The sequence below is a fragment of the Taudactylus pleione genome, unplaced genomic scaffold (assembly GCF_031769625.1).
Source record: "Taudactylus pleione unplaced genomic scaffold, aTauple2 ptg000139l, whole genome shotgun sequence".
Taxonomy (NCBI): domain Eukaryota; kingdom Metazoa; phylum Chordata; class Amphibia; order Anura; family Myobatrachidae; genus Taudactylus; species Taudactylus pleione.
The window spans coordinates 70,410-97,301 of record NW_028284541.1 but is presented as its reverse complement, the minus strand read 5'-3'; the positions used below and the strand labels follow the sequence as shown (position 1 = coordinate 97,301).

Below are 26,892 nucleotides of genomic sequence, written 5' to 3'. Positions count from 1 at the left end.
TCCTCCGATTTTGTCATCTTCTGTTGCTGTTCCTCCTGCCCCCTTTTATTCTCCCCATTTCGCGGCCCCTCCTTCGGCATATCCTCCTGCTTTTCAGCATGCGCAGTTTCAGTACCCTTACCTGCCAGCTTGGCAAGTTTACCCACCTGCAGCGGCTGCGCCACCGCCTTTGCCCCCAGTTTCCTCTTTCAGCACACACTCCGGCCAAACTGCCTCTGTTTTTCCCCCGCCCAGTTTGTCGCCTCCTCCGCGGCCGCCAGCCATTCCGCCTCCTAAGCCGGTCACCATGTCCCTTCCCACCCCGGAGGTTTCCAGGTCCGTTTCTGCGGTGGCTCACACGTCTTCCTTAGTTCCAGGCCTTGAAGTATCTGGTGGTCCAAGTGGTGAGGTGTCCGCGGTTCTTTCATTGCCTGCTTCGGGACAGGAAGATTCGGCACCAGTATCCGAAGCCGTGGCGCCGTCAAGGGAGAAGTCTGCTGAAGCGGGTCCGCTTCCATCTGGTACCGGTGAGTATGAAACTCCTTTGTCTTCTTCTGACTCTTCTTCTTCTTCATCTCACTCTTCTGGTTCCCCCGCTCGCCCCCGTAAAATTGCTAGACTGGTTGCGCGGCGGCTGGCGAAAAAGCCAGGTAGCGAGACTAGGAGGTCTGATGAGTCAGGGGCAAAAGCGCAGGAGGCAGGGGCAGATACAGTGCATTGCGTGAATACTGCGGTGCTACGAGGCTTACGGAAAAGTGTAAAAGGCAAAATTCGCAAAGGGAAATTTGTAGACCTGTTTTCACTCACAGATGACATGAGGAAAGGCTTGGTGCAGGCTAAAAAATCGGGAGGCATAGGAGAAGATGCTTTTTGCAGCTTTAATACGTGGTTGAAAGGCATGCTCATATTTGCGACATGTTATTTGGAGACCAGGGCGCAGGAGCACGTTAACATTCTCAGGTATCTATTTTTAGTGCTCGACATGTTCGTCAGGTCTCGTAACTTGGCATGGCGTGAATATGATTCACAATTTAGGAAAAAACATGACGGTTCTTCAGTTATTCCTTTCGGGGTTAAGGATGTTGAAGTCTGGTTAGAGGTCTCTCAACAGCGTCGGCCTCCCTTGGACGGTGCGCCTCCTCGGAAAAGCTATGCTGCCAACAGACAGGGGTCGACAGGAGTGGGGAGAGGGAAATGCTTTGCCTACAACGACTCCAAATGTACTAGGGGGTCGGGGTGTTGCTTTCGCCACTCCTGTCGTCTCTGCGGAGGTGAGCATCCGGCCAAGGACTGTCGACGTGGGGCAGGAGGTATTTCCCAGGACCGTGCCGAGGGCCCCAAGAGTGCTAGTTAAGGCTTGTTCTCCAGTCCGTTTAGATTCTCTTATTAGATGGTTACATTTATACCCATGTAGAGAAGATGCACTTTTTCTTTACGAAGGTTTTTCAGTAGGTTTTCATTTACCCATTGACAGGCAGTTGATAGTTAGGGCATCCCAGAATTTGCGCTCTGCCAGGGATTTTCCCGGGGAATTGAGGGTTAAAGTGCGTGCGGAGGTTTTGCTGGGGAGGATGGAGGGTCCTTTTCCTTGTCCTCCCTTGCATAATCTCTGTATTTCTCCAGTTGGCGTAGTTCCTAAAAAAGTCCCGGGCAAGTTTCGGTTGATTCAGCATCTTTCATATCCGCAGGGAGGTTCTGTTAATGATGCCATTCCAGAGAATTGTCGTAGGGTCGTTTACCAATCATTTGACGATACCTTGAATTTAGTTCGTAGTTTTGGGCATGGCGCTTTGTTGGCTAAATTAGATATAGAATCAGCTTTTCGTTTATTACCAATGCATCCTGAGGCCATGAGATTTCTGGGTTTTAGGTTAGATCCGGGCTATTTTGTAGATAAGTGTTTACCTATGGGCTGCGCGGTTTCCTGTGCCTATTTTGAGAAATTCAGCTCCTTTCTTCAGTGGTGTCTACATGCCGGGACCGGACAAACGGGCATAGTGCACTATTTAGATGATTTTCTCTTTATTGGTCCAGGAAGAAGTGACGTTTGTGCTGACCTCCTTTTTTCTGCGCAGTCCTTATTTAGAGTTTTAGGTGTTCCCGTTGCTAATGAGAAGACAGAGGGTCCGTCTGTTTGTTTATCTTATTTGGGAATTGAGATAGATACGATAGAGGGCTGTTGTAGACTTCCCATTGATAAGGTTGAGAAACTGCGTGGTCTTATTGAGATCTGCTTAGCAGAGGATTCAGTAAGGTTACGAAGAGTTCAGTCTCTCCTCGGCTCTTTAAATTTTGCTTTCCGTATTATTCCAGTGGGTAGGGTCTTTTGTAGAATATTGGAGAGGGCAACAGCTGGCGTGGTTCGGCCGCATCACTACATTCGCCTGTCCGCGGAGATAAAGGAGGATCTTCGCATGTGGAATAGATTTTTGATACACTTTAATGGTGAACGCATTTGGCCTTCGCCTCCATTAGCGAACAGTTCGTTGCAACTTTTTACGGATGCGGCCGGATCATCAGGTTTTGGGGCCTTTTTCAATGGGGAATGGTGCGCGGCTCCGTGGCCGATAGCTTGGCGTGAGGAGGGTTTGACGGATAACTTGTTGCTGCTGGAACTTTTTCCAATTGTCGTATCAGTTGAACTTTGGTCCGTGCGACTGAGCAACTGTCATGTAGTATTTTGGTGCGACAATTTGGGTGTGGTTCATGCCATCAACAACCAGCGTTCATCTTCACATTTTGTTTTGCGTTTGCTCCGACATTTAGTTTTGCGCTGCTTGGAGTTTAATATTAGATTCAGGGCGAAGCATGTGCCAGGGGTGTGTAATGACATTGCAGACGCGCTGTCCCAATTTCAATTTGATCGCTTCCGGGCGCTTGTGTTGTCGGCTTCTAACGTTGGTTTGGTCTGCCCCTCGTTTGTGTGGCAGATTATCAGGCCGGCTTAGAAGGTTTGGCGTTAAAGTCGCTTGCTCCATCGACTTTCCGGGCTTACTCAGCCGCTTGGCGGGATTGGTGCACGCATTGTGCTCTCCCAGACGTGGAGGGTAAGTCTCCGGAACAGTTGATTTCATCTTTTGTTTGGTTTCGATATCAGCAGGGCAGATCTAGAGCGTTTATAGGTTCCGCGCTTGCTGGTATCTCCTTTTTCTGCAAATTAAAAGGTTTGCATGATCCCACCAAGGCTTTCGTGTTAGTGAAGGCTTTGAGGGGTTGGGCTAAGGGGTCGCCAGCTCGTTCAGACTCTCGCCGGCCAGTTGATTTGCAGCTTTTGTCTGGCTTGTTGACTTCAATGGGAAAGATAGCAGTTGATTCGTATGAAACTTTTCTTTTTAGGCTTGCTTTTGCGGTAGCATTTTTGGGGGCTTTTCGGGTTAGTGAGGTAGTGTCTAGCAATAAAACTTCCACAGTTTCTGGTCTTTTGTTAAAAGACATTGTTTTTCGTGACTCAGCGATACTTTGCAAGCTGCGATTCTCCAAAACTGATCAAACAGGCAGGGGGAAATGGGTTACTATTCATAAGAATAAGGATTTAGACATCTGTCCAGTTCAGTTAGCTGCAAGGTTTATGGATTTGCGTCCTAGTGGGGGTGCGCAATGGCTAATTCACGCGGATGGCACTCCTCTAACCAAGTTTCAATTCGCAGCAGTTTTTAAGAAAGGTTTGTTAGAGTTGGGTTTGAATCCTTCAGAGTATGGCACGCACTCTTTTCGTATTGGCGCTGCTACTTGTGCGGCCCTCTCAGGGGCATCTGTACAGGACATTCAGAAGGTGGGGCGCTGGAAGTCAGCTGCGTATAAAAAGTACGTCCGTTGCGATAAGATATAGGGGCGCACCCTGCGTTAACCCGAAAACATTGCTTACCTGCCAATTGGTCAACGGTTAGCGTTGAGCAATTGGGGGTGTGAAGGGATTTTTAATTTTTCCTCCCGTTAGCCATGATTTGACCCATTTGGTTCACGGGCAGGTTTTTTGGTTTTTCTTCTTCACTCGGGTTCCTGTTTTCCCCAGTTCTGCATCCCTGCTAGTCAGTTGCTATGTGTTACTAAAGTTGTGTCCGTTGGAATTGGGTTTGGTGCGGTTCTCACGGTTAGGTTCTCTCTTTTTCCACAGCATTGGCGGAAGAAGAGGGGCAGGTGTGGCTTCTTGGTCACTCATATATTTTTTGGGCGGAAAAATATGTGTTGTCCCAAAAACAGGTTTTGTGGCCTCGCAGGTTTAGAGTGCGTTGGATTGGTGTAAGGGGCTTGCGTGTGGCATCTGTTTTGGCACTGATAGTTTCATCGGTGGCGAAGTGGGGAGTTCCAAAAATATTGGTTTTACATGTTGGTGGGAATGATGTGGGCCAGTTGAAAGGTGTGGAGTTGATTGTCAGGATTCGTGAGGTGATGGACGAGATCCGTCTGCGGTGGCCCACTATTCGGATTGTATGGTCTGAAATGATGCCTCGTTTGACATGGAGGGGAGTGCGCAAGTATGGTGCTTTGGAGAGAGCGCGTAAGAAAGCCAATGTTGCGATTGCCAAGCATGTGGAAAAAATTGAAGGAATTTTGGTGAGTCATGGCTTTTTGGTTGGTGATATTGGGAAGTTCCTTCGTCATGATGGTGTGCATTTGAATGCTTTGGGGACCAGTTTGTTTGAGAAGGATTTATTCTCATTTTTGGTGTAGTTTGGGTGGCGGGCCAGTCTTTCCTTAGGGCCTGGCTTTGGCGGGAGTTCGCTGCAACTCAGTGGCTTTAGGTGGCGTAAGACAACTTTGTGGGGGCACTGTCCCTCATTGCCCCTGGCGAATTTGTCCTTCTCTTTGCGGGGGGACCCGGGTGCTGTTTTTTGTGCGAAAGCACCTCGGATTGGCCCAGGAGGGAAGTGAGACTCTCGCATCGTTAGTACGTCTTGAAGGGGGGTTGTTTAGTCGTCCTCCGAGTATTGATCAAGGTGAAAGCTAGAACTGAGTTGCAGCGTCTCTTGGCCACCCTGGTTAGGTTGATTGAATTTAATTTATAAATAAAAAGCTGTGACCTTTTTAGCCAAGCTCTGGTGTCCGCGTCTTTATTTATTTGTAACTTAAGTTAAGTAAGCTAATCAGGTGTTAAGGTATTTGTGAAGCAGTAAACCAATGCAGATCTTATGGTAGACGAAATCTGTATAGGATTGAGGATAGATAAGATTGATGGTTTCTGCAAGGTGTTTTGGTATATGACAGCCTGTTTGCTGAGTGAGTGGTTTGTGTCAGGTGGTCAGTTCATCCTATAGGCAGAGGGATAGGAGGAGTTAAATGGAGGATATATAAGGAAGGGTTAGAGGGCAGCTCAGCCTCTTTTGCAGTGGAATTTCGGAACCCACCATCCCACCCACATTTAAGTTGTGTTCACTAATCTGCTTTTTTCCAATTTAGGTGAGGCACAGCATGGCGGGAGTTCGCTGCAACTCAGTGGCTTTAGGTGGCGTAAGACAACTTTGTGGTGCCCCCACAAAGTTGTCTTACGCCACCTAAAGCCACTGAGTTGCAGCGAACTCCCGCCATTGCCCTTGGCGAATTTGTCCTTCTCTTTGCGGGGGGACCCGGGTGCTGTTTTTTGTGCGAAAGCACCTCGGATTGGCCCAGGAGGGAAATGAGACTCTCGCATCGTTAGTACGTCTTGAAGGGGGGTCGTTTAGTCGTCCTCCGAGTATTGATCAAGGTGAAAGCTAGAACTGAGTTGCAGCGTCTCTTGGCCACCCTGGTTAGGTTGATTGAATTTAATTTATAAATAAAAAGCTGTGACCTTTTTAGCCAAGCTCTGGTGTCCGCGTCTTTATTTATTTGTAACTTAAGTTAAGTAAGCTAATCAGGTGTTAAGGTATTAGTGAAGCAGTAAACCAATGCAGATCTTATGTGTTGTGAAGTAACGATCGATATGGTAACTATGCTGTATTAATGTTAAATGTGAGATTACTTAAATTGTTTTTGCACACCATTTTTCCCGTCAATGTGATGCTGTCGTTATATGACCAGGATGCAATCGGGAAGTCGGCTGACATTTTACCGACAGCCGGCTTCCCGACTGTCATATCCCAGCGAGGGTGAAATGCCCAGCGTCTAGATGTAGACGCCGCTCATTTCCTCGACGCCGGGAGCCCGGTGCCCGGCATCCCGATCGAAGGGATGCCGGGCATCACGAGCGGACAGCCGTGGGGGGGAGGGTTAGGTTTAGGGCTCCCGGGGGGGACTTAGGGTTAGGCACCCCCCCCGGGAGGTTAGGGTTAGGCTAGGGGTAGGGAGGGTTAGGGTTAGGCATCCCCGGGGGGGACTTAGGTTTAGGCAGCTGGAAAGGGGGGGTTAGGTGTAGGCACTTAGAGGGGGGATTAGGGTTAGCACTTGGGGGGGAGGTTCGGGTTAGGCACCCCTAAGGGAGGGTTAGGGTTAGGGGGGTAGGTTAGGTTAGGTAATACTTACCTAGGGACGATCGAGATTTCCAGCGCTGTCGGGCTGCTGCTGCGGGATCTGTTCCAGTGTCGGCCTGCCACTGCCGGGAATTTCATACCGATTTCATATGACCAACTGTAGAATTGCCAAGTGAATGTACTGAGAAGAAGTCTGTTGCCTAATTATTCTCTAATCTCTATGAGTTACAGTCTGTTTATAAATAAGCACATGCTCTGTAGAAGGAAACTGTTTAAACGTACCTGTGTGTGACTCCCATCCTCCTTGCCTCTCCGAGTCCATCTGAAGAATCTGCTACAAGCATCCTGGCTACAAGGTCAATTGTTTAGAGTTGTCTCTAGGGTGCAACATTTGGCGTCACTACGAACAGGATTCAGATTCGAAAGTAAGGAGATTAACCCAATTACACTCCCTTACTATTTCGGGGACCCCATGGCTCCCAATTTACAGTGAAGATGTTCATGGCACAGATGGGAACACCCTTACTGAATTCAAAAATAAAATGAACTTGATGTTTCGATTGTACCACTTGAGCGACCAACACCAGGTCGAAATATTAATAGGACAACTCAAAGGATCTGTCCTTCAAGAAGCTACGTCATGGCCATTGGGTGAGAGGCAGAAAGTGAATCAAGTGCTAAAAAGATTAGCCACCACATTTGAGACACTGACAATCGCTGCACTAAAAATTAAATTCTACGCATGTAAACAGAGCCGGGGGGAACCCTTCGCGATTATGCCCTTACTCTGCAAGAAACCTTGCGTGCAATCCAGACCGTAGATGCAAAAGAAGTCAGGAATACGGATGAAGCATTAGTGACCCAGCTGGTTGAAGGGGCTAAGGGGGAAGGGACCCGAACCCAACTGCGAATGCTGAGGATGCAGCTCCTGTAACACACCTTTCTGGACTTCAAATAAGCAGCAATCAAGGTGATAGGCACGGTCACAGACCGGGACATGGATTTTCCAGCAAATGCCGGGCTTTCATAAATGTCCTCATCCACCTGGAGCAAATTGCCCGAACTCCGATCATACATTAAAGTAGAAGGATACTGCTTTACAGGGAATATAGATACCATCCATGAATCCTCTGCAAATACTTAGATGATAGATGGAAGATTTGACAGTAGGGATGGCAGAGATGCGGAAAGAAGTGGCCAGCATGTTGCTATCCCAAACGCAAAGCTTTATGGAACCAAGTTGGAGAAAAGAGAGGAGGAGAGTGACCGATCACTTTGATTCACAAGGATGATCCATCTGTCGTAGATGTAACCAGTGTGGTTATATCGAACGCTATTGCATCCAGAGAGAGTCTTTAAAAACAGAAGTCCTGAGGCCAAGGACCAGCCCTCAGGAGGGACAGAGAAAATATGTCAACTGATGGCAGAAGTGCAGCCCAGAGATGTGAGTCTGGGCCCAATATTACAGAATCAAATAGAAATTGTGAGCACGCTACCTGCAAGCGATGTTACATCAGCCATAGCAAGAAGAGTTTCAGGCAAAGTTGTATGGTTCCATGTGCGACGTGGCTATGGATTCATAAAACGTGATGGCACCAATAATGATATTTTTGTTCATTATACGGCCATTCAAAAGAACAACCCACAAAATACCATCGTAGCCTAGGAGATGGAGAAATTGTGGAATTTTATGTAATCAATTGAGAAAAAGGTCTACAGGCAACAAACGTCGATGGTCCTGGTGGGGCTCCAGTTAAAGGCAGCAGATATGCTGCAAATCACAACCGTTACTGGCGCTATCCACATCGCTGAGGTCCTCCACGCTACTACCAGCAAAACTGCCAATACTGTGTAAGTGGAGAAGAGCGCGTGGAAGCAAAAAGTGTGGCAGAACGTGTACATGAACCACAGACTTATTTGATGAGTCACTACCCACCATACTCTTCAGAGAGACCATATAGAGGCACGCAACCATATCCTGATGTCCCAGAAGAAAGTGAATCATTGGGACAAATAGATGAACAAACTGTGGAGGAACCAAGTGACACAGTGTAGCAGAACCTGCAGGATATAACCAGACCGCAACTTCCTCCAGAGCCAGCATGTGAGGATAAGGCCAGAATGGAGGACAACGGTTATAATATGACCGACTTTGATCAGGACGATTCAAGTGCAGCTGACCAGGAAAAGGACACCAAGGAAGTTATCCACACAGCTACAAGGAAAGACTTGGGGGTTCCCCCTAAACCCAATGCATCAGATTTAGCTGAATCAACGTCTAATCCTCATAATCCTGCAAAATCCCTGAGTGAAACTAAAGGGTCGGTGAAATGGCTTTTTCCAGAGCGTCATCCCCCAGACTGAGTACACCTCAATAAGTGGTGAAGAGTTTGTCTTACGTCTGCAACAGGCAATGAGAAAGCCAGGGAAAAGGAACAAAGGTGCTCCATCTATACACTGTAGACAATAGGGTGGTCGGCAGGGGTAACTTTCTAACACCTGATTGTAATAACGGCATTACATTGATATGCTGTGTTGGTAGGGGATGTAGTCTGGAACCCGATGGTCTAAATGCCGACCGCCGGCTTCCAGACTGCTTTAGGGACGAATGACAGGCATCTAACTCTAGACGCCTGTCCTTTGCCCGATGTCTGGAGACCGCGCCCGGCATCCCGATCAAGCGGATGCCGGGCGCCGCAGTGGACAGCTGCGCAGGGGGGGAGTTAGGTTTGGGGGAGGGAGGGTTAGGGTTAGGCATCCCCGGGGGGAGGTTAGGGTTAGGCATCCCCCCTGGGGGACTTAGGTTTAGGCAGCGGGGAAGGGGGGTTAGGTTTAGGTACTTAGAGGGGGGTTAGGATTAGGCACAGGGGGGAGGTTAGGGTTAGGCACCCCTAAGAAGGGTTAGGGTTAGGGGGGGTTAGGTTAGGTTAGTAAATGCGGCCGGCGGTAATACATATCACACCCGTTGGTAGCTAAAGTTTACTGAAATGTGATTTTTAAAACTTCTCACTGTTACTATGTAGCTGACATGAATATTGTTGGTAACTGCATTATTCTGATCTTGTGTTGATCCCACTGTAATGTACTAGAGACTGTTTTATGTGAGACTTTCAAAGTTACTTTCTTTCGTGAGGACCTTTTAGCGGGGAAGTATGTGGCACCCCATTGAAACTGCTTAGCCTAGCAGTCCTTTCATGTGCACAGTGAGGACCTCATTCAGAGTCGGTTGTTGCGGCCGTTCGGTCGCAAGGGAAAAGGGGCCGGATATGCAAATGAAGCGCTTGCAAGTTGCGTCGTTAAGATGGGATCGTTAGCTGGACGAGCGAGGGGAGGATGCGGCTGTAAGACTAAAAACACGCTCCATTCTCGTTCGTAATACACGTCATCTCCGGGCATATAAGGATTAATCGAGACCATCGGGAACCATCGGAGCTGGTCGTAGAGCTTAAGGTTGACCATACCCTCTGTTAAGCACTATGATCAAGTCAGTGTCAAAACCTCCCATGTCACATGTGCCATGACACTACTTAGTTAATTATGCACTCCCATAAAACGCCGTTTGCATAGTCAGGCACGCCTGCGTTCGGATCTCCACTCCCCTGTTCACAAGCACCTTCCCCTGTTACCACCCACAAACGCCTCCTCATCCTGTCACTCAAACTAACGACCTGGCCAAGTTGAAGGAGAGAAAAATTTCTGATCGCAACAGCTAGTTTGTGCACGAGCATTGCAAAACTTATGCATGCGCTGTTTTGCAAACATCGCTGGGTACGACCGAGCGGCCGCTTACGACCGACTCTGAATGAGGTCCTGAGTGTTGCTGAGGATTGAGTCTAGGACCCAGGAGCAGCACTGCTGAGCCCAGGATTGAAAGTAAAATTAGAGAAGGCAGAGGAGAAGCGGCCATGTGGAGCGTGACAGGAGCAGTGTTGTGTGAGATCCAAAAGCGGGATATGGTTCAACTCGGAACAACCAAAATACGCCTGTTGGTTCTCTGTGAACCAAACCCGCACATCTCTAATAGAAATTAGTTATTGTTCAATCTTGTTGTGCTTTTTTTAATTCAATAATTCAGCCAGTAAAGTCCCATGCCCAAATTACTGTGAAGCTGTAGAATAAAACACTGTATTTATTCAGCAAAACAGCTGAAAATTCAGGCAGAAACTGATCCTGACTTACCTAATGGTGTTCATATTTACACCTCTGTGGTTATTAATTACTGCGATACAATTATCTAAAATCTCAGCAGCTGGTGGAAACTTTTTGTTCCAGACATATAGAAAAAAAAGTCTTTGTGAATCCTGGTGGCCCATAAGTCTTTATGCTTTCAAGATAATCAGCCTTTTTCTTCCGTAAATTTTGAACCTACATAATATCCACTTCACGGTAGTAATTCTTATTTCTCATTCTCTACGGTGCTGATTGCAAGCAGCAGATAGAGGCCCTATAATCTTCTCATTTATCACTGCAACATTTCTTTTTTTACAAACCCTGCACTGATTGCAGTAAATTCTCGTCACGGAACAAAGATACTAATGATCAATACCGCAGCTTCATTTACACCAGTAAAGGCAAGCAGGAAGATTTACCGCTGCTGGTGAAAAAGGACCTGCATTACTTAATTGACCAGCCCACAATGGCTCACATGTGTATATGTACGTGTGTGTGTGTGTGTGCGTACATTTGGGGATGTGTTGGGCACAGTGTGTGCTTATTTTTGTGACTGCCAAACAATCAGTTACGCCTGATCTTTTTAGATTGACTGCTGTATATTTTATCATGTCACTCTATGCTGAAATCCCTGAGAAAAGAAAATCGACTTTTTAATCTAAATGTAACCATCTGCTGCTGACTGTTCAGTGAATGGCGTTTCTTTCTCAATAGTGTGTTTTTGATAACGCTAGATACTACTATACTGCTACTACCGTATTATAGTTAAATATAGTAGTAATGCAACATTGTTGCTTATGTCACCTCCAGCTTGTTATAGAGTGCCCTGTTTAATATAACAACTTTATTGCCTAAATACTCCCTCATCCCCCTTTATGTACCAACACATAGCCCCCTTATGCTCCTTTATGCTAACCCAGAGTCCCCCTATGCCCCTTAATGTGCCAGCCCAGAGTCTCCTTATTCCACTTTAAATGTCTCATAGCCCCCTTTGGTATTGCAATATCTATCTCCGGAGAAGCAGAATGATTCAGTGAGGAACTCAGTTACTTATACACACGCAATCGGCAGATTGTTGCGTTCTGATCATGCATCGCAGTGCGCGAACTAGCCAATGCAATCGCAGAGGCTACTGGACTCGTGGCAGAGTGATTGACAGGAAGTGATGGGGGGGCGGTCGGGCGAACGCAGGCATGCCAGTGCCTTGGGACGGTGTTGCAGGGGCGTGCATAAATTATACGCACCCTGAGGCTTCATAGCGTGCGCTGAAGTAAGCAATTCATGAGTGAGGTCTGACCTGCCTTAACTGTGCGTATGGATCCAAAGTTACCGATTGCTTAGCTATGTTGCCAAAGTATACGTATGTGAGTAAGGGGAAGTGGGTGCCCTTATATTATGGTGCGATTGCAATGTGAATGCAAACATTTGCATATCACTGCTGATATTAGTAATTGTGTTGCATGTGTATAAGCAGAGTAGCGATCATCGCTGAATCAGGCCAATTTCATAGCCAACAATTCTTGATCCTCTATGGCATAATTCTTCTCTGTCGGGGAAAATTTACAAGAAATGAAACCACAAGGATGATTCTTCCCATCTTCAGCCACTTGAGACAGTACAGCTCCCACTCCTACTGAAGAGGCATCGACTTCTAACGTGAGAGGTTTCTCAAGTTGTGGTTGACAAAAGAATTGGAGCTGTGGAAAAAGCTGTTTGAGTGTTTGGAAGGCAGCTACCACTGCAGGAGGCCAACGAGATGGATTAGCACCCCTCTTAGTTAGTGAGAGCCGTGATGGGGGCAATGATAGTAGCACTATTTAGAATTAATCTCATATAATAATTAGAGAAGCCAAGAAACCGTTGGATGACTTTCAAGGAGTTCGGTTGGGGCAAGTCTTGGATGGCTCTTAGCTTGTCTGAATCCATTTGAAGGGAATTTCCCGATATGATGTGCCCCACAAATGGCACAAAAGGCTGTTCAAAAAGACATCTGGAATATTTCCGTAGAGATGATGACTTCGAAGATGGGACAAAACCTCTTTGACATGTAGACGATGGGATTGTAGGTTCTCTAAAAAATTAAAATGTCATCCAGATAGACTACAAAAAAAAGGATATCTCGGAAGATTTAATTGACGTAGCTCTGAAAGACTGCTGGTGCATTACACAAGACAAAAGGCATCACCAAGTACTCATAATGGCCGTCTTACGTATTAAAAGCTGTTTTCCACTCATCCACTGCCTTAATACGGATTAAATTATAGGCTCCACGGAGATCCAATTTAGTGAAAAGGAACGCTCCACAAACTTTATCAAAAAACTCTGAGTTGAGTGGCAAAGGATATCTATTTTTTACGGTGATTTGATTCAGCCCACAGTAGTCTATGCAGGGTCTGATACCCCAGTCTTTCTTCTTGACAAAGAAGAATCCAGCCCCAGCAGAAGAAGCAGATGGTCTTATAAAACCCAGGTTTTCTAATATGTAGTTGGACATAGCAGCTGTTTCCGGAACCAAAAGAGGGTATATACGGCCATGAGGTGGCATCTTCCCGAGGATAGATCGATGGCGCAGTCCCAAGGGCGATGGGGAGCCAATTTGTTCACAGCTTTTTCACAAAAAAATATCAGAGAAATCTTGATATGGTTTTGTGTGCAGCTGCTTGTGTCAACCTGGCGGCAAAGGCCGCAGTCCAGCGTTCAGCCTGTTTGTGTCAACCCGGCAGCACAGGACGCAATCCTGCGTACCACCGCCTGTGTCAACCCGGTGGCACAGGATGCAATACTGCATACCATCACCTGTGTCAACCCGGCAGCAAAGAATGCACTCCAGTGCCCAGCCTGCTAGTGTCAACCTGGCGGCACAGGATGCAATCCTGCGTATCACCACCTGTGTCAACCCCGTGGCACAGGACATTCTCCAGACCATTCTCCAGCCTACCAAGGCTGCTACACGGCCCAAAGGCCGCACCTGATCTATGGTCCAAAGGCCACAGTCTGGCAAGGCTGCTACACGGCCCAAAGGCCACACCTGATCTACGGCCCAAAGACTACAGCCTGCCAAGGCCGCACCTGGATCTATGGCCCACAGGCCTCAGCCAGTTTAGGCTGCTACACGGCCCAAAGGTCGCACCTTGCTCTACAGCTCAAAGGCCACATTTTATTACACAACCCTTGAGCTACTACTAGCCAAGCATACCAGCCCCCAAGGCTTGTTGCGGGACTTTCAATACAGTATACCTCAAAGGGGTACCCCCGACCTAGCTTCATACATGTTCCTCTGTTCAGCACAAATAAGAGTCTATTCCCTCCTGTATTCATAACACCCTCAAAGGCTGCAACTCGAGCAGAAGACCACAACTCCAGCCAAGTACACATCAGCTCTCAAGGCTGCAACTTGGCCATCAGGGCACATTCCAGTCAAGTACACTCCAGTCCTCAAAGCTTCTTTATCAATTGACTCCTCATCAATCGATTCCTCAAAGCTTCTTTATCAGTAGACTCCTCAAAGCTTCTTTATCAATTGATTCACACTTCTAATTATGAGCTTTTTATTCCTGATAGACTATTAATACTGTGAATCTTCCCAGAGATTCATAACAACCGCAACCTGACAAGTACATTAGCACCCAACCACCCTATCCTTCCCTGTCACATACACTGAGAGATGGCTCCTCTGATTGGCAGAAGCACAGTGTCCCAGGAGCTGGGAGATAGACGCAGGCAGCAGGAGTTAAGCTCGTGCCCACAATTCTGCAGCATCAGCTATTACCTCATACATACTCCAGTTGCTGCCCGATTCAGAAGAGGTGGGTGCTGATGGTGGGGCAGACTTATGCAGGCAAGGAGGTGTGCTGCAGGTGGGAGGAGATGTGTCATGGTCAGGCAGATTCAGCCGGCTGCACCCTTCCAGGTTACAGCGCATCTGGTGATGGCCTTGTCAGCCCATCCCTTGAGCCACCCCTGGACGTAATGCTGATAGTCAGGCAAATGGTTATTGTTCTTCAAGTACACATGCTTCTAAGTCGCTAAATAGTCGCACAGCTCATGTGTTTCACATTGTGTCCACACAGAGTCGGAGTTAAGGCCACGGTCTCAGAATGTGTTCCTGGGCGGTGAATTCTTTTTATGTATTACTCCTCCAGCATTGTGTATATAACTATAACAAAACAGACTCCAATAGTGCACTACCATAAATACTTATAAAAAACACACTAGTTGGCCATTGTGAAAATGTAACCATTTAACTGGATGGCTTTGATAAAGAAGTGAGTCTAAAGAGCACATTTGAAATTTTGGAGAGAAGTGGAGTGTTTGTTATGGAGAGGGAGAGAGTTCCAGAGGTAAGGAGCAGCGCGGGAAATTAATAAATCCAACACCACATTTGTTCACCGTGCAGATTGAATACTCTCACTTGAGGATGAATTTAGTTCAGTCTCTGAACAGAGGGCCTGATTCAGACCCGGACGCAAGTGTCCGTTCGCTCGTTCGGCGTACGAGCGTAAAAATGTAAAATCAAGCGCTCGCTCGTATGTTCGCTCACAGCTAATCTTCCGCCCCATAGTCTCCCAACCCCTCCTCTAGCTAGCGAATGTTATAAATAGCGACCGTCCGTCTCCTCTTTGGTTGCAGGGAACGCTCGCACAAGTCAATTCCGGAAGTGGCCCTGTCAGTTTTCGATTGCCTGCTATTTCATTCAGCAAACATACTTGAATCGATTAATGGCAATCACTATATTAATTACCTTAATTGGTATTCACATGTTTCCAATCCTTTTTTTTTTTCAATGTCAATAAACTTTATTATTGTTAGTGTGCGTCATTGATTCCGCAGAATACGTACGGTTGGACCAAGGGGATGGTTGTTCAAAATTAAAAGTTTGTTTGAATGCTACTATTGTTTTGCGTTTTTTTATATGCAGATTTTTCATCTTTTTTATTAATATGTAAATTAGCTTAGGCATGTCACTGCATCAAGCCTATCATAACTCACATTATATTTCTGAGGGTGTAGGTCACATGACTCATACAATAACCAATAGAATGCTTTCTGTTAATTTACAAAGTACATTTACTTTACAAGTACATACTTTATTAAAACTGTTTAGTGTAAAAAATCATTGCCATCATAAGAGCCACAGCTTTTTGTCGCAGAGAACTCCTGGTCCTCACTGATGTGATGGACCGGAGATTAACCAACTCCACGGGCCCCATCACTAACCTCCGCAAGCTGCTTGCCTACGCGGAGGTGCGGCTTCCGCCGAAATATCGGACAATTGGAAAGGAGGTGGTCCGATCTCCAACGCCGATCACCACGCCTGTTGGCCAATTTGCATCAGCAAATCCTGGAAAGTAAGTGTTTTTTTTATAAAATTTAAAATGTAAGCATACCTGCGTGTGCATGTTTCCCATATAGCCCTGTTTCTTTATTTTGGACATACCTGCGTGTGCATGTTTCCCGTATAGCCCTGTTTCTTTATTTTGGACATACCTGCATGTGCATGTTTCCCGTATAGCCCTGTTTCTTTATTTTGGACATACCTGCGTGTGCATGTTTCCCGTATAGCCCTGTTTTTTTTTTGTGTGTAAATTTTGGAATCAAAATATTAAATATGTAATAATATAAATTTTTCAACATCATTTAGGGGCTGAGCGCAGACTACGACGTCTCCAACGTCACCGACGTCGGGCTCTTCCCCTCTCCCCCACTCCCACCCAAACATCCTCTCCCCACTCTTCCCCAAATTCCCCCTCCACCCCAGACCTGGCAGACCGTGAGGCCCCTCCCTCTCCTCACATTCCCATCCCTCCAACTACACCCTCCCCTCCACCCCCTCTCTTTTCCTCTCCCTCCCCTCCACCCCCCCCCCTCTCTTTTCCTCACCCTCAACGTTATCAGAAATCACCCCATCTCCATCCGTGCAGCACTGGCCCACCTCTGAGGAGGACGATTCCAGGGCACCTGGCCCGGGCAGCATTAGGCCCGGTATGTTTCCCTTTTAAACTATGGTTGCTTTTGCATTTTTTGTTTTTTTGGTGATGTTGTCCTTTTGCCTGTGCAGTTCCAAATTGTAAAGTAGTTCTAATGTTTTGGATATATATCTTTGTGAAACAATGTCTAGGATGTTTTCCCCTTACACGTATGACACATGCCCAAACACTCATACTTGTGTCTTTCTTGTTTACGGTAACAACAAATGTAGTATGTTTGCGTAGTTGTCCCTAATTTTTGTTGAATTTGGCTGTAAAATTAGATTTTTCTTTTTTAAAACAATCTTTGCGTTTGGCATTACTTTTGTTTTGTTGATTTTTTTGTCTCTTTTTTTGTATAGTCTGATTTTTAAGTTGTTTGCTAACATATAAATTAAGGTGTCATTTTAGTAATCCCCACATTTTTTTAACCCACAGAGGACCAGAGGCGGAATGAAGAAATGTATGCAGGCTTGCAGAGCTTGAGGGGCCATGTAGTTGGCATGCTAGTGGTCTTGGATCATCTGTTGGCGCTCCTGCGCCACTAATTTTTTTTTTTTCACCAAAAAATGTTTACAAAAATAAAAGATATTTTGATTTATTTAAGTCTCATTCCTTGTCTGTAAATCTTAGATTGTGGAACCTTACATAAGTCTACTATTTTACCATGATGTTTGAAGTAATGAAAATTGGATTGTAGAAAGCTCAAGTAAGTATGTAAGCTGGCACATTAAACACCTAACAATACCAATAGGTTTGTAGAATTAACGGCAACAATAGTTTGTTCTTTTTTTGGGGGTAACGTAAAAATTAAACCAAACCAGCTTAGGCCTACATTGGCAAACAGACTGATTCACCATAATACCTTTGGTGTTTGTTTTTAGCCGCAAAGCAGGTTCAAAAAGATTACAATTTAACACATTACAGGATTAGCCATTAAGCAAGTTTGCCTTTTTTGGACCAGGTTACACTTGCTTGTAATTTACCCAGGAAATGTTTGTTTAACGGTAAAAAAAAGTTTAATGCACACAAATAATAAACACCAAATGATTTGTCACAATCAATTCACACAATGAAAACACACACAAAAACCCAAAACACACCCAAGACAACAAAAGTAAAACAACAATCAGGAACTGTTTGAAGAAGTAGCATGCCAACATGATTCCACAAATGAGGTGAAGAAATCATTGTTCCCGAAGTTATATCCAATGTGTCCACATGAAGTCATTTTTTGGGATCAGGTAGTCGACATCGTTTTTTATGGTAATTTTATGGAATAAAAGAAATTAAAAAAATAAAAAACATTAAAACTGTACGTTAAAATCTTGCATGTCTACATTGTGTCAATTAACTTAATTTTGGAAAATAATTACCTAAAAAATCTGGCCACAATGTCATCGCGTATGGCCCCCCCACATACTAACCTCCGACCAACCTCGGGGGGGCCGTCCTCAGGCAAGGCATCCTCTGGCTGCATTGGGACACCACTCCTTATGGCGATGTTGTGAAAGATCCCACACAGGACCACAATTTTCGAAACCATAGCCGGCAAATACATGAGCTTGCCACCAGAGCGGTGGAGGCATCTGAATCATACAGCACTCCACCCCCTGCCTGGTGGCTGTAAGTGTGGAATTATACTCACTTTGTGGCCCTGGTGTGGGAACCAAATAAGGAGCAAGCAGCCAGGGCGTGCAAGGGAAACCACTGTCTCCTGTAAAAATATAAAAACAAACATCAGAACCATTGTGTAACAAGCTTTGCATTGGTTTCAACAGAAGGTTTCAACTTACCCAGAAGCCAGGCATCACCAGCTTGTAGGTTGTTTAATTTGTGCCAAATCCCTGATTGCCGGATGACGAAGGAATCATGTGCACTGACGGGGAATTTGGCATTCAGGGACAGGATCTGGAGGGAGGCATCACATACCACCATTACATTCAGTGAATGAAAGTGCTTGCAGTTTCTAAAAAGAGCCTCCAGCCTTGCTGGAGGCTGAAGTGGTATGTGAGTGCCATCCACAATCCCTATGATGTGTGGGAAGCCAGCTATTTGGTAAAAATTCGCCTTCGTCACATTAAGGGTACCCATATCCAATGGCATTTGAATAAAATGATGGAGGTGTTTAAAAAGGGCCTCCATCACTGCCCTCAGGATCCTTGAAAAGGAGGATTTGGATATTCCCACAACTATTCCAACAGTGGTTTGAAAGGATCCTGAGGCACAAAAATGTAACACCGACATTAATTGAGTAAGTGGTGGTATTGCTGTAGGACTGTCAATTTTCCGTTCAAGATCACTCTCTATTAATGAGAGAGTGTCTATGATGATTTGTGGCGGCAGACGGTATTGTCTTAATACCTCATCATCTGGCATTCCAAAAAGGGTGACACGTGTTCTATATATCTGGGGCCTTGCACGCCTACGAGGCCTATGCCTGGGACGAAGTTGAGGTTGGTCGGGTTCTGGAACCATGGCCAATATAATACGACCAACATCAACCTGAAATGGTAAGCTAGGTAGTTATTGTTTTAGACAAATGTGTAAAGAAAAATATACTTATCTTTTCTAAGAAATCCAAAGATGCTTACAGGCCTGGGCCGTGTCATGTGCAGAACAACCTACATTTCAAAAGTAGAAAATATGTTTAAGATTAATTTAAAAAAATAGGATAGGAAACAAATTCTTTTTGTGAAAAAATAGAGAAGGGAGCACACATTAGTGCAGAAAATAGTACGCTACATTTAGTGGTAAGACATGATTTTACACTGAAAAATTCTAAAAACATTAGTGCGCAAAATAGTACGCTACTTTTACAGTTAAATCAAGACACATTAGTTCGCAAAATAGTATGCTACTTTTACAGTTAAATCAAGACACATTAGTGCGCAAAATAGTACGCTACTTTTACAGTTAAATCAAGACACATTAGTTCGCAAAATAGTACGCTACTTTTACAGTTAAAACAAGACACATTAGTGCGCAAAAGAGTACGCTACTTTTACAGTTAAATCAAGACACATTAGTTCACAAAATAGTATGCTACTTTTACAGTTAAATCAAGACACATTAGTTCGCAAAATAGTACGCTACTTTTACAGTTAAATCAAGACACATTAGTTCGCAAAATAGTACGCTACATTTAGTGTTAAGACATTATTGTTCCCAGAAAATAAACATTACTTAGCGAAACATATGCTAAGACCAACACATCGAATTTCTAAATTCATGAAACCAAAGACACTTACCAAAAACAGACAAATATCCCAAAGTTCAAAAACGTCACTGGGGCAATGCCAAAATAACTGTAAAAAAAATAAAAAAAATATTACAAAAATTTGTAAACTATTTACGATTAATTTTTACGGTGGTTTTTTAAAATACTTACTCCAAAAATCCAGTAAAAATAGCCAAACAATAAAAAAAAAAGCCAACAGAAAAGAAAGAAGTTAGAAAAAAAACAAAAACTCACACAAACAAATTCCTCCTTCTACTCAATAAGCCAACAATCCACTCCAACGCAAAACCTCCAACAAACAAAACATGCCACCTCGACTCGAGTCACACCAAGCCATAAATAGTCTTTATTTTCCAGCTCAAATTAAGGACGGACAATAGGAGCGCACAGTCAATGATGCGGCCGAATAATGTTGACGCATGTATAAAAACGTCACTGAAAACCCAAATCGGTCTGCTGTAGTGAGACCTGAAAGTCCAAAATTACTACAGAGCAGCAAAGCACTGGCCAAGAGGCGCCAGGTAAGTATTTCTCTTTTTTGGGCAAAAGGCTTATGTTTAACAATAATTTTTGGAAAATTTGACATTATAAATTTTAATCCCATTTTAAAAAATGGTGTTGAGGATGCCATGGAAGAGGCTGCTGGGCCTAGTAGGCCAACTAAACCCCCCAAAAAAAGGCAGCCACAATTCACAAGAAATGAGATGGAGGTTTTGGTGCAAATGTGCAATGACAACCTGCCACAGGCAGCAAGGAATATGGGTGCAAGCCAGAAATGGAAAATTTGGGATGACATAGCCAGTGGTGTGAATAGGGTGGATGATTTGGAACGTTCAACCCGGGTGGTCAAACGCCGGTACGTAAAAACTACATTTTAGTAAAAAGTGTTTACAGGTCCAAATACTGCAGGAATAATGCCAACTTTTTACCCCACAGATGGAGCGACTTCAAATATCGTCTTAAGCAAAAACTGGCTGATAGGGCTAGGCATGCAGGGTGGACAGGTGGGGGTCCCACCCCTGTGTCACTGGAGCTCACAGATTTGGAGGAGATGGCCCAGGGGTGTGTGCAGGATGAGGAGGTGTTTGGCGTGTCGAACATGGATACTGACATGCCAGACTTTGCGGCTCCTCATGTTGCCCCAGGTAAATGTTGTAATGTTAACAACTCAGAAATGTGTTTGGGACAATATCTAGATTATAATGTTACTCTTTTCTCTTTTTTTTCACAGAGACACAGGCGGATGAATCTGCTCCAAAGGGGAGCTTTGGCCGCAGAATTTCTGCTGGCTCTGCAGGGGAGGAAGCAGTAGATCCGGCTGGGGACCCTGTGGCAGACAGTCCAGGGCATTCCCCCTCGCAGGCAGTGGGCCTCCTCACTGATCTCAATATTAAAATGGATCAGCAGACCGAGATTCTGCTGAGGATGGACGCCAATCTGCTATGGGTGGCGGACGCCCTGGAGCAAAGTGCTGCGGCCAACGTGACCATTGCTAAGGCCCTGGCGGAAAATACTGGGGCCAACGTGCGAATAGCAAATGCCCTGGAGCAGCTCGTTCGCCAGCACATGATGGAGCCGGCCTTCCTTCCTGCCGGAACATCAGGACCCTCCACCTCTGGCACAACAACAGCCATCCCTCAAAATGTGCCTAGCCCTATGCCTAGTCCAGAGGCCACAACATCTGCCTCTGGCCAGGCCAGCAGAAGGACATCCCGGACCCGTTCAGGCTCCCTCCCCACCCCGGCCAAACGGGCCAAAAGGCGATGACAACACTGGCTAATTTTCCCACAATCCTTCTCAGTATTTGTCCCATATTCCTTAATGCCCCAAACCTCCCTCTCCTTTCTTGTGTTTTTTTTTAATAATTGTGTTTGTTTGTGGATTTCAAATGCCAGTTATTTTCTTTGTGTGTTTCTAAAATCATTTGTTATTTGTTTTTACGTTATCAAGTTTTTATTATTTCCAAAAGAAATTAACAATAAATAAATAAATAAAATACTGTTGAAAATCTGCACATCTATTGGTAATGTATTCAAAAACTGGTTAAAAGGTAATCCCGCAAACAAAATTACAAACAATACAATGATATCTAAACATTATTTTTGAATTAAAAAACCAAGGGTTAAAAACAATTTAGTTTTAATTAACACTTAGCAAAAAACAAAAGGACGATTGTTTTCTTGGCCCCTAAAAAATGAAGAAAAACAACAAACATGCGTACAGTATTGTTGCCCTAAAAAAAGAAGAAAACAAATTTTGCAAAAACACGCAAAATTTAAAAAAATTGGTAAGCTAATTGATTGTCTAACCCAGAAATCAGCAGCTGAGTAGTTCACCTGCGTACGGGTTTTTGCTACTAAAAAAAGGCTATTTGCTAAACACCTTACAAGCATTTTTGCAATTCAAAACTGATTGTTTTTGAGGCCTCAAATAATAAATCGGAAAACCATTGATGAGCCTCGGGGAGAACGAAGAGACCATCGTCATTGCGGTAGAGAATACCAGACCAGAAGCTGAGCGAGCAGTTTTAATGGAAAGTGGATCAGACAGTGACGTAACACTTTTTTCCGTTCACATTGGCCGTTCGCATCAGATAATTTATGTACGCCCAAAAAACGCCTTGACACGCCTGCGTTTTCCCATCTCCACCCCCGTCACCGCCCCAAAACGGACAGTTCTGTCAATCACATTTGACATGTCACTTCCTGTTCGCCATTCGACGAACGACTGATAAAATGATCGCAATCAGCCCTCATTCAGAGCCGATCGCAATCAGCCGTACGCACATGCGCACTGTTACACCGACGCATGCGTGGTTTAACAACATCGGATGACTACGAGCGTACGGCCGCTTACGAGCGGCTCTGAATGAGGGCCAGAGCTTACACCATTATTATAATTAAATTCTGACTAATTATAATTAATTGCTTTATATACAGCGTTATTCAGAGGGGTACTCTAATGCAGCCCCAACTACAACTTTTAACACAGCGTGGCTACCACCCTATTCCAGATCTTTTTAGATGTACCACCGGTTGCACCATCGAAACTTGCACTTTCCCTATGGCAGGAGCAGTTTCTTTCTCTATGTATGGACTCCTATGTGAGCAGTTCAGCATCTTTGGACGCATCGCATTTGGCAATACGCCTGCGACACTCCCATAAGATGCAATCGCTTGGTGTGTCTTTTTATCCGCCCCCCTGTCACCTCCCAATCACCGTCCCCAGAAACGCCCTTAACATTTCTGGTACCGTGTGTCCAAATCTGTACCGTGACTCTGTACGTACACATTCGGGATGCATGCGCACTGCAACTCAGATGCATGTTCATATGAAAAACATCGCTCCATTGTGTCTAACATCGCCCAATGTCCGACTCAGAGTCAGGCCCAATAAGCAGATGTCAGACTGACCTGGATAATATCTACTAGACCGTATATCAAACCAATTATTTAAGCTACAGTATGTGGTGGTTTCTAGTTGCAAAATATACTTCATTGGCTGATGGTGAGCTTGGTGCTGTCACGTCTATGGTGCATATCCAATTTCCCGCCGGGTTTCACCCGCGGTTAATTGTCAGGCAAAAGTCCCGCGAAGCGGGGATTAGCTATTCAATTAAATAGCTATTTCCCCACGTCATTAGAATGGGACTCCTGCGCGAGAACACACTGATTCCGCGTGCACTGCGGAATCAGTGTGTTTTACCAGCTTGCGCGAGGCCGAATAGGGTGGCCTCACACAGATTTTACCTCGCACCTACGTGAGGTGCGAGGTAAAGTCCGTCAGTGTGGACTCGAGCACGGGGTCTCGGGGACACCCGCGCGTGGAATCTCCGCTAATTGAATCCCAACCTACGTGATAATTAGCGGCGGGGTAAACCCTGCTGCGAATTGGATATGCCCCATTGTGTTTGTTTTTTACTGGTGTAGCATGTGCGAGTTTATGCTAATACTGCTACAAGCCCTTTCCTGGTGTAGATGTGTGCGTATGCATATGTAAGGACTAAGGCCCTCATTCAGACCCACTCGCGAGCGGCTGTCCGCTCGCAAGTGGGTCGATGGTCCGCCGTCGTGCGCATGCGCGAGACGCGCCGAGCGAAGGACTTTCCTTCGCTCGGAGTGTCTCATCAAAGGGGGCGTGCTGTCGATGTTGACTGACAGCACGCCCCCTTTGGTGGGCGTGCCGGGGGCGTGCCTGCCAGACGGAGGCATTCCCAAGGGAACGCCTACCATCTGAAGCCGGCCCCACTGACATCACTAGTGATGTCAGTGGGAGTGGTTTTGGCTCTGATAGAGCCAAAATCACTCCTGGCCTTGCGGTTGAAAAACTCAACCGCATGCTGTTGCTCGCAGTTTCGATGGTCGCGATGGTCAAGACCATCGCGACCATCATCCTGCACACTCGTATATGCTGTGGGTGGTGACCCACAGCTATACGAGCGTCCAGGAGGACGCTCCATATTAATGGAGGTGGGCCCTGATTCAGAGCAAGCGCTCTGGTCAGAGCGTCCGGCTCTGAATCAGGGCCTAAGACGACCATGTTGAGTGTCTTTAGATGGTGAAATACTGCTTGGTATGTCTTTAGATGCAAACATCGGTTGCACCAGCCCCTTGCTCAATGCAGAATCTCTGTCTGAGCATGGCCTGCAATGCGAGTGATTAAGCGTCTGTGTGCACAACCATTTCAGTGACACTCCCATAACATGCCCATAATGTGGACCATCTTTGTGCTTCTGAATAGCCACCTCCCAGTCTCTGCCCAGCACATTTCCAAGACACTTTGGATACCGTACATGTCAATTTCAACTGTGCGTACACACACCGTTGGACTAATGGGTTGTGCAACATTTTAGCAACTCAGATGCATGCACAGTTGAAAAACATCGACCATTTGCGTGAATATCAGCCTTGCGTGCTACTCAGCATAAGGCCCATTTTGTTTATTATCCTGTATGTATTTCTTTATATGTAAGCTAATATGCTATCTTAATAAATGATCCTCACAGAGTACAGTATCTGTACATGGTGTATAGTGAAACTCACACTTAAACAAACACAGACACCAATGATATATTTAATATTAGGACTAAAGAAAAGTGTGGTGTGTCTTTTCTCTCTTGATTTCCTGGCATTGTCAGTCTCAATAATCAGTTATATTAAGGCCTCCTGAATGCTGTATTAGTCATGGGGTGTGATTTGTGACCGTCTTAGCAGGGTGTTGGCAGAATTGACGAAGGGAACAAAAACGAATGTTGTGCCAACACTGTGATGTTATGCTAATGACAGTGTGTATTTAGCAGCATGCTGGCAATATTATCTGATGAGCGGAAAGACAGCATAGACAGCGTAGACCTGGATAATCTTCCATTTCCAAAGTTAATTTTGAATTAAAGTTACATAAACTGCCCAGAAACAGAATAACTCTACATGACACCTATCAGGGAGGATGCACAGTGTATTCATCCTGTAAGTCCGCACATTTCTGTCTCCGCCACTTATCCCTCATTTTCTTTTTTGAGTGATAATACACGCAGAGCTTTACGTATTAGTACACAGATGCTAGCCACACATCAGGAATACCATTAATGCCTAATCCATAGAGCTTCTGTGCGGATAGAATAATCTGCTACTTACAGTATGTAACATTACGCTTGCAGCAGACTCCTGAACGCTTGCTATATAAAGTAAATACCACTTTTTTAGTAGGTGGCTGAAATTTTTCACGCTTTTGTTTACCTCTAACTAGAAATCCCCTGAGCTATTTATATATTGATCTATTTTGTTATGTAAGAGGAGCTAAGGGGGCTTTTATATGAAGGCTGGCTGCCAAAGTACTTTCTGGTGTTTATAATAGAACTGGGCACTGAACCAAAATATTCTGATAGAAGTACAATTCAGTGCTGCCAGGGGGCGCTACTTACACAATGGATTAATGTTCAAGTGTCATTGCAATCAATGGTTAATTCTACTATTCTAATATAACAAAGGTCATTAAGTTTGTAGAAGGGTGTCATGGTGAAGTTTCAGTTTTTCTATACAGTTTAATTTATTTTGTTGATGATTATTTTTTTATTAGTATTATGATTATTATTATTATTATCATCAGTGTATTTTATTATATTATGGGCTTCTCTGTGTTATTTATACTTGTGTTTATACATGTTTTGATAATTACACATGTTCTCTGCATCTTATGTGATTCAAGATATGATGCTAAGGATGATGATTTATTATAAAGTTGTTTAGGTAAACATTATTCAAGGTTAAATATAACGTGTCTATAAACACTAAAAACATATTTATCTTGATACAGACATAAGGGGCCTGATATTGAGTTGGGAGCAAAGTGATAAAAAAAAGCATGTAACTGTGCACTAGGGATGGACATCGGAAGCCGATGGTTAGCAACCATCGATGTTTCGGATTCCATGGAAGTACTTTTTTCATCTAATAGCCGGAATTCGATGGTTGGCAGCCATCGGATGCAGCTTTCCGATGCCCATCCAATGGTTGGTCGTGTGGCGGAGCACATACCGCTGCTCTGTGTAGCAGAGCAGCAGGTAAGCAGTGGGTGAATAGATGCCATGCACATGGCATCTATTCATAGTGTTAGCGGGGAGCCTGGGGGTAGCCCAGCATCTCGGATATTGCTGGGCACTCCCCCACAGTGACATGAAAGGTGGTGCCACAACGCTCTGTCCCCTATCTCAGAGGTTTCACACCCTTTTCGGGTGCATTTATAAACATTGAGCTGGTTATACTATTGAATGGTCCTGGATTTGATGTCGGAAGCCCGGCGACCTTTCAGTGTCAGGCTTCCGATGTTCATTCCTACTGTGCACCTAGGCAAAACCATGCTGCACTATCTGCAGGTGGGGCAGATGTAACGTGTGCAAGGAGATAAGATGTAAGAGAGGTGAGTCCAGTGTAACAATAAAGTTGTCCCGTATTTGTGGGCTACATGCTGGAGCAGCCATTATTTACCCCAAACTTGCCAACGCTCCCTGATCTCGGTATGAGATCCTGCGCTCGGGATCTCGGCTGTTGGAATCCCGACGCCAGCATCCCAAAAGGGCAAGCATACCGACACTTGTTGGTTGGTATGCTAACCCTCTTTTTCTCCCTACCCTAACCCTCCCTCCCTAGTGTCT

The 26,892-nt window shown here is 45.2% G+C and overlaps 1 protein-coding gene and 1 pseudogene across 1 annotated transcript in view; both read left to right on the top strand.

The window, feature by feature from the left end:
- The window catches only part of LOC148522758 (uncharacterized), a 31,262-nt gene extending 27,454 nt beyond the window's left edge, over positions 1-3,808 (top strand). Inside the window, exon 2 of the mRNA XM_088473741.1 lies at positions 3,018-3,808. Coding sequence (XP_088329867.1) covers positions 3,018-3,808 — 791 coding nt within the window. The remainder of the gene's footprint in view (positions 1-3,017) is intronic.
- A 2,777-nt stretch (positions 3,809-6,585) lies between these two features.
- On the top strand, positions 6,586-8,835 carry LOC148522757 (uncharacterized; annotated as a pseudogene).
- The last annotated feature ends 18,057 nt before the right edge of the window (positions 8,836-26,892 follow it).